The sequence below is a fragment of the Pelodiscus sinensis genome, chromosome 23 (genome assembly GCF_049634645.1).
Source record: "Pelodiscus sinensis isolate JC-2024 chromosome 23, ASM4963464v1, whole genome shotgun sequence".
NCBI lineage: Eukaryota > Metazoa > Chordata > Testudines > Trionychidae > Pelodiscus > Pelodiscus sinensis.
Genome location: NC_134733.1, coordinates 14,430,096 through 14,442,163, shown reverse-complemented (window position 1 = coordinate 14,442,163; position 12,068 = coordinate 14,430,096). Strand labels below are relative to the sequence as shown.

Here is a 12,068-nt window from a genome sequence, read left to right as displayed (position 1 = left end):
ACAGCTTTGTAGGAGCTTGGGGGGGGGGGGTCATGGCTGGGGCAGGACGGGCTTATCTCGAACAGCACCTGGTCAGCGGTGCAGCGGGGGGGGGGGGGGGCGCTAAGGCATCTTCCTGCCTCTCCTGGCACCGCAGACTATGCTGCGCCCCAGAAGCAGCCCGCAGCAGGTTCCCAGCCAATGGGAGTGAGGAGCTAGTGCTCAGGGCACGGGCAGTGCGCAGAGCCCTGTATGCTCCCCCAGCCCCGCCAGGAGCACGGTTAGCTGCTGGCCGTTTCTGGGGCACAGTGCAGTCTGTGGTGCCAGGACAGGCAGGTCGCTGCCTTAGCCTCCCCCTGTGGTCACCTTACCCACCTGCAGCAGCGAGACCCAGTGCCCGACATTCCACCCCCCAGTCCTGGGTCGCCACCCATTGCTGGAAAACCACAGGCTTGGAGGACCTAATTGGGGTCTTGCTAATCACACTGTGTCTTAAAAGGATCATGGCATGGTGCCCTGCTCTGGCCAGCTCAGGGAAGCAGCCAGTCACCTCCTCCTGTCAGGTGGGCGTAAAGAAGGCAGGGGGAGGACAGGCCACACCCTCTTCTAGCACCCACTGGCCTGATCCTGCAAACCCTACTCAACAGGACTGCTAGCAGAAGAGCTCCCCTCAGGGTCACGCACCATGCAGAGGAGCGACTGGGGAAATGGGGGATGAGACAGGAAGCCGAAATCAAGGGGTTCTGTCGGGAGAAGAGCGATCGCAAGCTTGGAGATGGCACCTTCCACTCCAAGAGGACGAATGGCATCCCAAAGCCTGAAGCCAGCCAGGAAAGGAAAAGCTCAAGCGTTTGTCTGACAGTCACTGGCTCTGCAAAGCCCGCCCCGCCTCCCACATGCCCTGGCAGGCTGCATGAGCTAACTGGATACAGGGGATTGGACTTGTTTACAGACACACACGGAGCTGCTTAAAGGGGCTCTAAGTCCGTGTTTGATGTGCAAACCGTCAGCTTTGCTGCCGTGCTTTTGTCAGGCTCTGCTCATCCTTCTGCGTCTCTCTCTCTCTCTCAATTAAGATTAAAAGTGCTTTACGCCCTCATCCGCTCGCATGGCGAAGCCCGCTGTCGTGCCACCGCGGCACCTTGCCTGCTGCCTCCTCTTTATCTGATCCAGTTGGAAACTACTTTTATATTCTCATTAGCTGCCCTTCGCCCCCCTCTCCATCCCCCCGCCCGGCTCACGCTACCTTTTCAGATGTTGCTAAGCCTCTTACCAAATCTCCGCAGCACAGGCAGCCTCTGTGCATTCCCAAGGCGGACAAGTCCCAATGTTTTTCCATTTGCCACGTTACATCCCTGCTGTGTTAAACGCCACTGAACGCCAACGTGGGGAGGGAACACCGCAGAATTCAAGGTCGGGAGGCAGTGGGCTTTGGAAAGAGGGAAACTGTGGAGGAGGAAGGAATCCACTGACCCCTGCTACATACATGGGACTGGTACAGCTGGGCTCCAACCCCAGGCATTTTCCTACTAGTGCTCTACCCATCATTGCACACTATTAACAAGGTGATTGGCACCTGGGTAGCCAAGCCTGAGCATGAGCATCCCCAATACAAAGCCCCACCTGCATCGCAACGTGCTGACTGTTCCTGCATGTGCTCGCGGGAGTCTGGGGGCGTCGACCCTGGTTCTTTGTGAGATGCGCTAGGATGCTTTCCCAGTCAACTGCAGGAAAACGTATCGGTCCTTGCTAAGGGGCGGAGGGGCATTGTGGGAAGGCCTTGGAGGACTATGAGCAGTCGAGTAATTTAGCCTGGAGTCCTCACTGCAAAGCGGGCAGGATCCAACCCAAACCAAAGTGGACTCAGTTGTAACCTCCCCTGCCTGCCAGGGAGCTAACCCAGGGGAAAGCGCTGGTGAGAGGTTTTTCTGAAGGGATGGCAGGGTGGGCGAAGGCTAAACCCTGGCTAAGAGCCATGGTTATGTCTGCAGCAGAGACACCCTAGATTTCACATGGCATCTGACCCTGGTTTTGACCCAAGCAGCACAATCATCAGAGCTTCAAATGGCCTTGCTTGTGCCACATCCGCCACTGCCAGAGTCTTCTTACCATTCGAGAGCCAAACTCCGGCAGGGCCTGGTTCGGCCAGCTTCACGCCACGCAGCAGACAGGTTCCAGTGCGGCACTGTACAATGTACAGGCAAGTGATGGGAGCTGGCCCTGGATTATTATTTATTGTTTTGCTTAAATAAATGTCCCTGAACCATGACTGCTCTGTACCCCACTGTCAAGCCAGAGCGACTCCACTGACCTCAGTAAAGCGGCACCATATGCACACTGGTTACCAAGAGCAGCTCTGTGGCTCCCTGAATCTGGGATAGGGGACTTAGGAAACCTTTCTGGAGAACCTGGGATCAGCTTCTGGCCCCTGTTACTCTGCTGGCCTGAGAGTTACACCAGATTTATCTCGTCACAAGTCTGGGGCCTGGTGTTTAAATTTTGGCTTCATGTCGGTAGCTACTTCTCTCCTCCTTGGAACGTTTTCACCACCCACATAGCTGGGGTCCAAGCCTCAGCCTCTTTCTTCGAAGGGCCTCTGAATGGGAAGCCGTGTGTTCCAATAGCTGACCAGGGGAACAGACACAGGACAGGTGCAGAAATCTCTGTTTTTCCTACTGCAGGGGGTGGGAGGCCGACTGTGGGCTCATGGAGGCTTTAGCAATCTAGCCTATCAGTGCATGAGCACGACTCCTTCCAGCAAACAGAACATGCATACAGCGAGGGAAAGGATATACACACTGTGGGGCTTCGAGATTTTACCCACCGCTTCATTCTGGCTCACTTCTCTCTGTGTTAGGCTCAGCCAGGAAAAGGGGAAAACCACGACTAGCCAGAAGGAGCAGGGAGGCAGAGGATACCCAGCACTGGAGCTGGAAGGGAGTCCATGAAGCAATGAATGACCAGGAAGCGTGAGTGTGGCCATTCCTTCCTGGAACCCAGGGCACCAGGCTGGTCCCTGCAGAAATCCAAGCGCAGCAGCACTGATAATAATGACCATCTGTCTTTGGTGTCGGGCAGCGGCCTCACCACACATGGGGGTTTGCTTCACGAGTAAGAGATTTCCATAATATCTGACGGTTCCCAGTAGGGGCAGAGCAGCGAGATGCAGCGAACATGAATCAAACACATGAGAATATCTCAATCATTACTGCTGCCAATGATGGCTCCGAACTCGATCGATAGGGCAATTAGATTTTATCAGCACACGCCTTTCGGCCGCCTCTTCTGCTGTCTTTGCAAAAGCCTTCGTTAGATCTGTCTTTTCGGGGCCCTTTCTGCCTTGCTGAGAAATGGTGGCTGGCCCGAAGTATTGTTTTTTGCAGGTGAGGTTTGTTCTGCCTTGGTTTATGTTGCCAAGGTTCAAGAAAAGGAGAAAGAATCACCCAAAGTTAAGCTGTGAGCGATTCGCAAGCAGACCTCTTATTATTAATTATTTATTATCTGCATTACTGTAGCATCTAGGAGTCCAGTCCTAGCCCTAGACCAGGTGCTGTACAAAGGGACCCCAATCTCTGTAGTTACCATGGTACAAACAATAAACAACAACAGTGAGCGCCCAGTATTATTTTCTCTCGTCATTATTAAGTAGATTTAGCAGCAGCCAAGCCATCAGGCTAACCCGGCACTACATTTAAAGCACTGCTATCCATGGTGGCATTTCCCCCTTCTTTTTTTAAAAAAAAGTCAGTCATGGCAGGGTTCTGAGTTGTGGGCTTCCATTCCCTTTGCCCCTGCCTGCCCCACATCAAGGAACCTGCTACAGGGGACGGATCAGGTAGGGACACAATCGGCACGCACACTAAAGAGAAACAGCTGTCAGGCTCTGCTCCCAGGAGGGTCGAGATGTTCCTACAAGGGACCTACCTCCAGACAACAGGGGAGATCAGGTTTAAACTGCCACTGTGGAGCATGACGACCCTCCCACCCCACCTTCATGTCCCAAGTTTCCCCCAGCACTTCCTCCTCCTCTGGTCCACTCTTGTTGGAATCCATCCTCTCCCTGACTTTCACTGTCACTTCTGTAGAAAACACAGGCCTACTTGAGCGCCTCTCCTTCTTAGCCCACACGTTCAGCACGATCTGAGCCAGGCTTTGCCACTCAGACACTGTCACTGAGCTGGGCCATAGCTACGCTAACGCCAGCCCAGTCAATCACTGTCCCGGCTTTTCCGCACCTCTGGGAATGCCTCCTGGGCTTTGGGACTCTTTTCTGTTTGTTTCCCTTGTCACTGTTCCATGCAGCTGAGAACAAACAGAGCAAACTTTTGCTTTCTCAAATGAGGTCAGCTGAGGCACCAAATCTCTCTGTCAAGGTCACACACAAAGACAGCAGCAGCCCTGGTAAAAGAACCCAGGAAATCCATAATCCTGGGCTCTGACCACTCGACAGCACTGTCTCCATCAACTTCAGAACTGAAGAAACCATCCCACAGGTACAGTTTGAGCTGGGTCCCTGGCTGCAGCTATGCAGACAATGGCTCAGAGATAGGTCAGTCAGTACAACTGGCAAAGGAAGGAGGGATTCCAGCTGAAAGGGTGTAGCTCACAAGCTGCTCTCTTAGATGCATCTGCTGCCAGGTAATTTGTGGAGCAGGGCCAGGTGGCTGCTGGGGAGGCAGGAGGGGCATCACACATGCTAAATGCCTGTGGATACAATTGGACCCAGTCTGCCAAGCATGGACCTTACACCCAAATCAAGCTCAGGGCCAGGACCCGGTTTCAACCCATGGGCCAACTTATTAAATTCAAATCAGGATCTGAAATTGCTCCCATGTCCAGGGGCTCTTGTTTGTAGGGTATTGATTTAAGCACCTCTCACTTGGGTCTCAACGGGGTGAGACAAGAGCGTTCCGTCTTGGGGCCTGGCGGAAGGGAACCATTGCTCGTTCTCTTCTTGTCAGCATCCAGTTTCATGCATTACAATTCTTCTGGGTGACTCTCCAGGGCAGATATTTGCCTTGCTCATTAAAAACATTGGTTTCCCCATTTCTGAACACACTGGGCCTGACTCTGCAAAGCTGTGCTCCCAAAGCTACAGGAGCAGTCAGCCAGCACCCGGGCGGGGAAAGAGAGGACTGAAAAGTTGGCAATGGGCTCTCTCCATGGGATGAGTTTGTCTGTCTGTTTGTTGGGCTGGCTCCTCACCCACGCATTAACAGACCAAGACCCCATCTCAACTTATGCAGTTGGCTGCACTTGGGCCCAAGGGCCTGATACAACGCTCATGCGAGTCAACTGGAATCTTTCCATTGATTTTAATGGGAGTTGGACCAAGCCATAAAAAAGGAAATCAAATACACCTATTGGTATCACACGTTCTCCATTGTACACAGACCTTCCCCCCTTCCCTCCACATCCTTCATTTTGTAGCAAATCCCCCAGTGAAAACCAGATTCTGGATTAAGCTGTATAATCAATGACAATGATTTACATGCCCGCACAAGCGCCCAGCTTTCAAGCAAAGACCCTATTAACATACACAGACATCTAAATTCGGGCTTTGGAAGACTGAAGAACGGTGGAATCAAAACAGAAAGACAATAATCCACCTTTTAATGACAGAGCCTGAACGAACAGCCAACCCTCAAAGGGGCGACAAAGATATTAACATCAATGTCCTCCTCCCAAGAGTGGTTTTAAAAAAAAGCAAGTTAAAAATCACCACTCAGGGAGTAAGAGTTCCTGAGAAGTAAAGCTTCATTTGCTTGCTGCGACCACAGCCCCCTGGAAAATAACCTAAAAAGACTCCCTAAAATGCAGGCCTGATTCTCCTCTCACTTACCACTGGACTCTATAGTTACTCCTGATTGACACTGGAGTGAGCGGCCTCCTTTACGTCTAACGTCCAGATTTCTGATCTCTGCTACACAGGCGTCAACCCGTCCTAGAGCGACTCTGTTGAATACAGTTGCTGAGTGAGGGTGGACACCGGTGTAAGTGAAATCCAAACCCAGCCTTGGTTCTCAGGTGAGAATGGTGGAGGCTAATGATCCACTCAACCCCCAAATGCTTCTCCCAGCCACAACCCATCCTGCGGGAGCAATTCGCCAATTCTGCAGGGAACAAACGGAACTGACTGTGTCACCAGCGTCCACTTGTTGACTGAGGTGCATTCACCACCGTGGGGTCCTCCCTGCCTCTTGCTCCCTGCTACTGACATCCAGAGGGGCACAGCGCTCCAGTCTACACAAAGCACCCCTGGTCCGTCACAACAAGCAAAGGGAAGCCAGGTGAACTTCCGTAAGGTCAGGCCCCAGTGCACAGAGCCACGCAACTATCTTTGCAAAGACTTGGCAGGGACGGAGGCAGCATGGGGAGCCTCTGATTAATGCAATTACAAATCAAACAGCGCTCTCCGCGCCAGGCCTTTCTGCATCATCGGCCACTAACCCCGGGGACATTTCACTTCTTTTCTGGCGCGCTCTCCTCCCCTGCATTCTAATACAGGCTGCTAGAGCTGAGAATAAAGCGGGGCTGAAATCTCGCACGACCGCACCACTTTAACATTACTAAAAAAAATCCCTTTCATCTTCCTCTTTGGCCACGGCTACGGAGAGACTCGCGTGCCTGGCTCTGAAATTTAATGAAGCCGGCTGGCCACGGCAGGGGGTGGGAGGTCAGCAAACCGAAACCAAGCCGCAGCTGGAACTTTCCTCTTCCCAGTGAATGAGGACAAAAGAGCCAGGCGCCCCGGCTGCTTACCTGCTGCTCCTAAGCCGACGTCGATGCTGTTCCTCTTGAATTCACAGCGACTCTGGGTCTCTGGCATAACGAGTTGGCGGCTCTGATGCAGGTTGGAGATGATGGTGGAGAGGTCGTTATCACGGCTGCAGTAGAGCAGAAAAATGCCAATTTAAGGATATTCTATTTACCACCACATAATTGATTTTCGCGCAGAGGAGAGCCTGTGCGTGCGCACGCCCTTTTTGTTTGCCCCAGAGATTTCTGAATTAGGAGGAAGATTTTTCCCTCCCTCCCCTACTTGAAGTTCCTAGGCAACCTCTTCCGTTTACGGGGAGAGGAAGCCCCTGTAGGGTAAAGCACTTTCCAAGCAGTGTGCTCTCTCCCAGCAAAGAGCTCAGCAGAGGCCATTCCTCCCCCCCCATCTCTCCTTTGCCAGAACACACGCCCCAAGTCAAGTCCAGAAATGGGGCAGAGAAACAGGCGTGACTATTCAAGAACTGACAAAAACCTGGAATCAAATGACGGACAGACGGATGACAGCTAAGAGACAGCTACGTGGCTAGCGTCTCTGTTCCTCCGCCAAGTGCGTGTGAGATTGTTTTATTTTCTTGCATAATGGTTTTGCTATGCAAAGATTTGCCATGTATTCAGGCGCAGTTGTAGCCCAGAGTGAAAGCTACAACCGCGTTTATAATTCCTATTCAGCCCATCATCCTAGCTGATACCAAAGTAACTACTCCTGGCTTCTGGAATAAGAACACACAGACTGAGCAATTCAATATTATTTTGCCTATTACCTCTTGCATCCAGGCTGCTTCCAAGTGTGGCTAGTTTTAGCCTAAGTATCTTCACAATGTTCTCTTACCTCCCCCCGACCCCTCACATGGAACGTATGAGCCAGAGAGCGAGTGTAAAGATGTTCACAGTAGCAAATACTAGAGTTAAGATGACAAACTCACTGTATTACAAAACCTCTGTTTTCATCCCTTATGCAGAGAGGTAGTGGATACGGATATACATAAATATAGACAATATACAACACAGTTCTGTATACATATGCATGGCTGCAAGCTAACACTGGAAATTCACCATCTATTTTTGCTTAATACTGTATGTTAACTAAACAATGTCTCTAGCCCAGAGTGCCTGTCCTATGCTGGCATTACAGCTAGCTTCCTTCCTCTTTCCAGCCTGAGGATGATTACGTCTTCCCGTGAGATCTAGTTTAAGACATTTGGAGAAAAAAAAAGAAAGAAAGAAAGTCAAAGGGTCCCTTACAACTGTTACTCACATGACCAGTTCACCCACTCTGTGTGCCTGCGACACACAGCACATGACCACCGACTCGCTGGCTCGGAGCAGACCGTCCTAATCTGTGACCATGAGGGGAACTCAGAGGGTGCATTATCTGCAGAATTACCTAGCAATCAACTCCCCTTAAATATCCCCCATCACCACCCGCCTGGCCATCAGAGCGAGGAAAAACCGCAGAGCTGCTCAAATGCTCCAAAGAGCCCGTCCCCAGTGGAGAAGCGGGGGCTAATCTGTCGTCTAGCTCTCTGCTAATCAGATAAGTTTATGACAGAAAGTCTTTAGACAAGGGGTACTTTCAGCAGGCGTCTGGCTCCAGATTTTCACAGGATGCAGCAGACAAAAACAGACTTTGCTTTAGCGGCCACTGTCATCGGCCCCATTATTCACCTCTCCCCCTCCCATCCTGGGGCCAAAATCTTAAAGCCTTTTAGCTTCCACTGCTTTATTTTCCTCCACTAAGCCAGTGCAGATTCCCCCTTACGCAAGCAGAAGGCTAATTGCTTAAGCAGGTCCGCAGGTGAGCAGGAAGCCCCTTTCCCCCTGTCCCAAGCAGTTCTGTGTCTTATCCTCTTTGAGCTGCCACCTTTAAGATGCATTATGCACATATTTTGGTGTTTTAAGTCATTTATGAGATTAATTTGAAGTGATTATTGGTTCTATATAATCGTGCCCATCAATAACTGGATGTCGGGGACAGAGGACAAATGCAGATAAATGCTGTCATCAGCACAATGGGGAGGGGAGGAGGAGGAGGAGGAGGAGGTGGGGATGGAGAGGAGCACAGAGGGAGAAAGGCAGGGAGCAGTGAGAGAGAAATGGGATAATCGCCCCTTGCATCCCAAAGGAGCCCACAGCATTTCAATGATGTGCCCATATCTGCAAAATTATCCATAAGGGTCACTTTATCCACCACTGAAATGCAGCTGCCTCTGGGGTGGTGCACTTCAATTGTTTTAACAACAGGCAGCAACACCACATGACTACAAAGGAGTGGTTTTCAAATCTTTTCCAAATTTTTCAATGGAGAGGCAGATTCCTTTGGAAACCTTATCGGTCTGTGGACTCCAGAGTCTGCAAAGCCCAAGCTGAAAATTACTGCTCTAAAAAGAAAAAAGGAAAACAGAAAACTATGTGACGTGTAAACTACAAGGGCAAATCTAGGTGGATCGAAATATTAGCCCAGAACCAGCACTACCTTTTAAAATACACTAGGGGATTTTTAATGACCTCAAATACTCAGGACCTCAAATTCAATAAAGTAATGCTGCATCCGGGGGGAAAAGGCACCATGATAGGTCATCAAATTGCAGTACCAACAAAATGACCAGCAGCACTTTAAAAACCAGCTAGGCATGTGCTCCTGAGAGAGTTACCAATCCAAGTAGAGTGCTGAGCGGACACGACTCAGCCTGTAAAATCTGATGGGATCCCAGTAAAATGCAGTGTGGCTGAAATGCCACAAGCTGGGAATGAATGGATCCCTATGAGGAAAATAAGGCAAAAAATGTGGGAGGCTGACAGACCAAAGAAGAGAGTTGGTGCAGCCTTTTTAATGGGGTGAATTATCCCCAGGCAGCGTTTCTTGTCTTAGACCACTGGCGGGCAACCTTTGGCCCCCAGGCTGCATACAGCCCATTGGGGCTCTTTGTGTGGCCCACAAAACGTTTTGTTTACTGTTGCCCACGGGCAGGGCTGCCAGATTCTGCTGGTTTCCATCCGCTTAGGGGTTTCTCCTACCGGTACCACTACAGTGACACTCACGTAAAGCCAGGGCCCATGAAGGGAGGTGGGTACTGACTGCACACAACACTGACTGTGAGAGCTGTGCGCTCCCTCTGCATCCAGTCCAAGCGCTGCTACAGTTCAATGGGCACACCCCGCAAATTCTAGGTACACAAGAGCAACAAGGAAAATTACCCTGTCCCGGGAGACTGTCTTGGTCACGACAATTTTGTATCCCACTGAGATGAAGGAGGCCACTCATGCAGCCCACGCACTAGCCAAGGTTGCCCATCGCTGTCTTTGACTGTAAGCTCTTCAGGGTAGGGTGTTTGTACAGTGTCTAGCACAGGACTCCTAGATCTAGAATTATACAGTCATTGGTGCTCTCCCATGTTTCCACGGATATTTGAATTACATTTCTTTTAGGTAAAGACTTGCAGCTGTTTCAGGAAGGCTTTAAATGCTGTAGGACAAGTCCCCTTTGGGGAGGTAACTCTACGGTGTCTGAGGAGGCCTCTTCCACTCTTATTCATGAATGGTACCTTTATTAAAGGGTATGGTGAAGAGAGGTTTTGCCCAGTTCCTACCAGGTTTTCTAGGGTGATGTAATACAAAGAGAAGGCAGAGGGATCTTTGTGCATACAATGGTTAGGAGAAGCTCTACCATCTCTACCCACTGTACGACAGAAGTGGACAGAAAACCCTGAGCTAATGTGCAGGAAAAAACCTTGACCTCAGAAAATGTCCTTCTGAACTCCTGAAATGTAGACAGCTTCTCTGAAGCTCAAAAATGACTAATATCTCTTCCATTCCTACTCTCTAAAGTCAATGAGAATTTATTCCTTGACTTTAAGAGGAACAGGCCTGGCCCCTTAATATATTAGATTCTATATGATCATTCAAAGTGGCATTTACAAATGTTCATGCTATTTGCCTCCCACACTTGACTGGAAGCGCAATTTCTCTGTTCGCCACTCTGTCCACAAAAACATACCTTACATTTTTATATACCATGCTCCCTCTTAACTTATATCTATTGTAATGTACCATCTGCACTCACGTCTCATTAGCACTTGCTGCCCTCGACTGGCTGGCCCACAGAGAGAATAAGGGACCTACCAGTGCTGCTTCTGAAAGGACATTTCCTTTAGCTCAGGCAGTAGAGGCCTGGCTTTGGAGGCAACTAAGGTCTACAGGTTCTATCCCCAGCTCCCAGTGGTGGGTGGAAGAGAGTCATAGCTAGTCTGCAATACATAGATTCATTATATGAGTGCCCTATTTCTGGATTGCCCTCATAATCTCCTACCTTTTATACAGCCAAGCCAGTTAAAAGTAAGCCATGGGAGGTTACGTGTCCCCCTTGCCCTCCGTACCAGTAAGAGTGGATTCCTCTTGCACCACTGGCCTTACAATGCAAGCAAAGCAAACAGCTTCTTGGGGCCGTGTTTCTCCATGCCCATAATCAATGTTCCCACTAAGTTTTTCCATCCATGTGCAGAATACATTTTGTATCGTGTACCACGGATATCGTGTTCGGATGTGCACCACTAACAGAAACACATCTACCGGCTGTGGGCGCTCTGCTAATCAGCTGGGCAGCATCTGAATCTCCTGGGTGGCCGCTCAAGCACGAGCTTCCAGGGAACACTGCCCACTATGTAAGCCCCCGGTGTGTAACATCCCATGATTCCCGAGGAACCGGATGCTCTTTGAGAAGACTTGACAATGTTACCTGCCCTTTTCCCCACTGGGACTTTGTGTCTAAATTCAAAGTATCTCCAGCACCATCCCCCTCCTAATATACCTGCCAACAGTCCCAATCTCTTCGTCAAGCCTTTCCAGGGCCTGATCCAACTCCTACTGACATCTTTCCACCTAGCGCATGGAAAGTTGGATCAGGCCCCAAACACACAGCATGCAGGTCCTGGGCCAGGTTGGCCAGCGGAAGGCATGTCTAACCAGCCAGCCTGGTGCAGAGACACAGCCTCTGCCCTCATGCCAGGGCACTGTGCACATGCTTCATTTGCTTATGTTGCACAAGCGGCACAGCTACAACAGCACAATGGGGCCCTGCATCTCTCAGAAGGAGCAACCCTAACACATGGGCTTTAATAGTAATAAATAAAGGCAGTGATGAAAGGACAATTAACCAACCAATAGTCACTGTTTAAATGAATGACAACTCTGCCAGTGCCTGTAGTCAATGGCCCCGCTAATCTTTGCCATCCATGTGCAGAATATTTTTTTTCTATGTGCACCGAGGCATGTGTGAATGTGCACCACCAATACAAACAAAAACCTAGCTGTGG

The 12,068-nt window shown here is 50.3% G+C and overlaps 1 protein-coding gene across 12 annotated transcripts in view; it reads right to left on the bottom strand.

The window, feature by feature from the left end:
• The window catches only part of SAMD11 (sterile alpha motif domain containing 11), a 324,237-nt gene that overhangs the window by 73,467 nt on the left and 238,702 nt on the right, over nt 1-12,068 (bottom strand). For all 12 annotated transcript variants that reach the window (XM_075906866.1, XM_075906863.1, XM_075906862.1 and 9 more), the window contains one exon: nt 6,742-6,866. In XM_075906866.1, the coding sequence (XP_075762981.1) occupies nt 6,742-6,866 (125 nt within the window). The remainder of the gene's footprint in view (nt 1-6,741; nt 6,867-12,068) is intronic.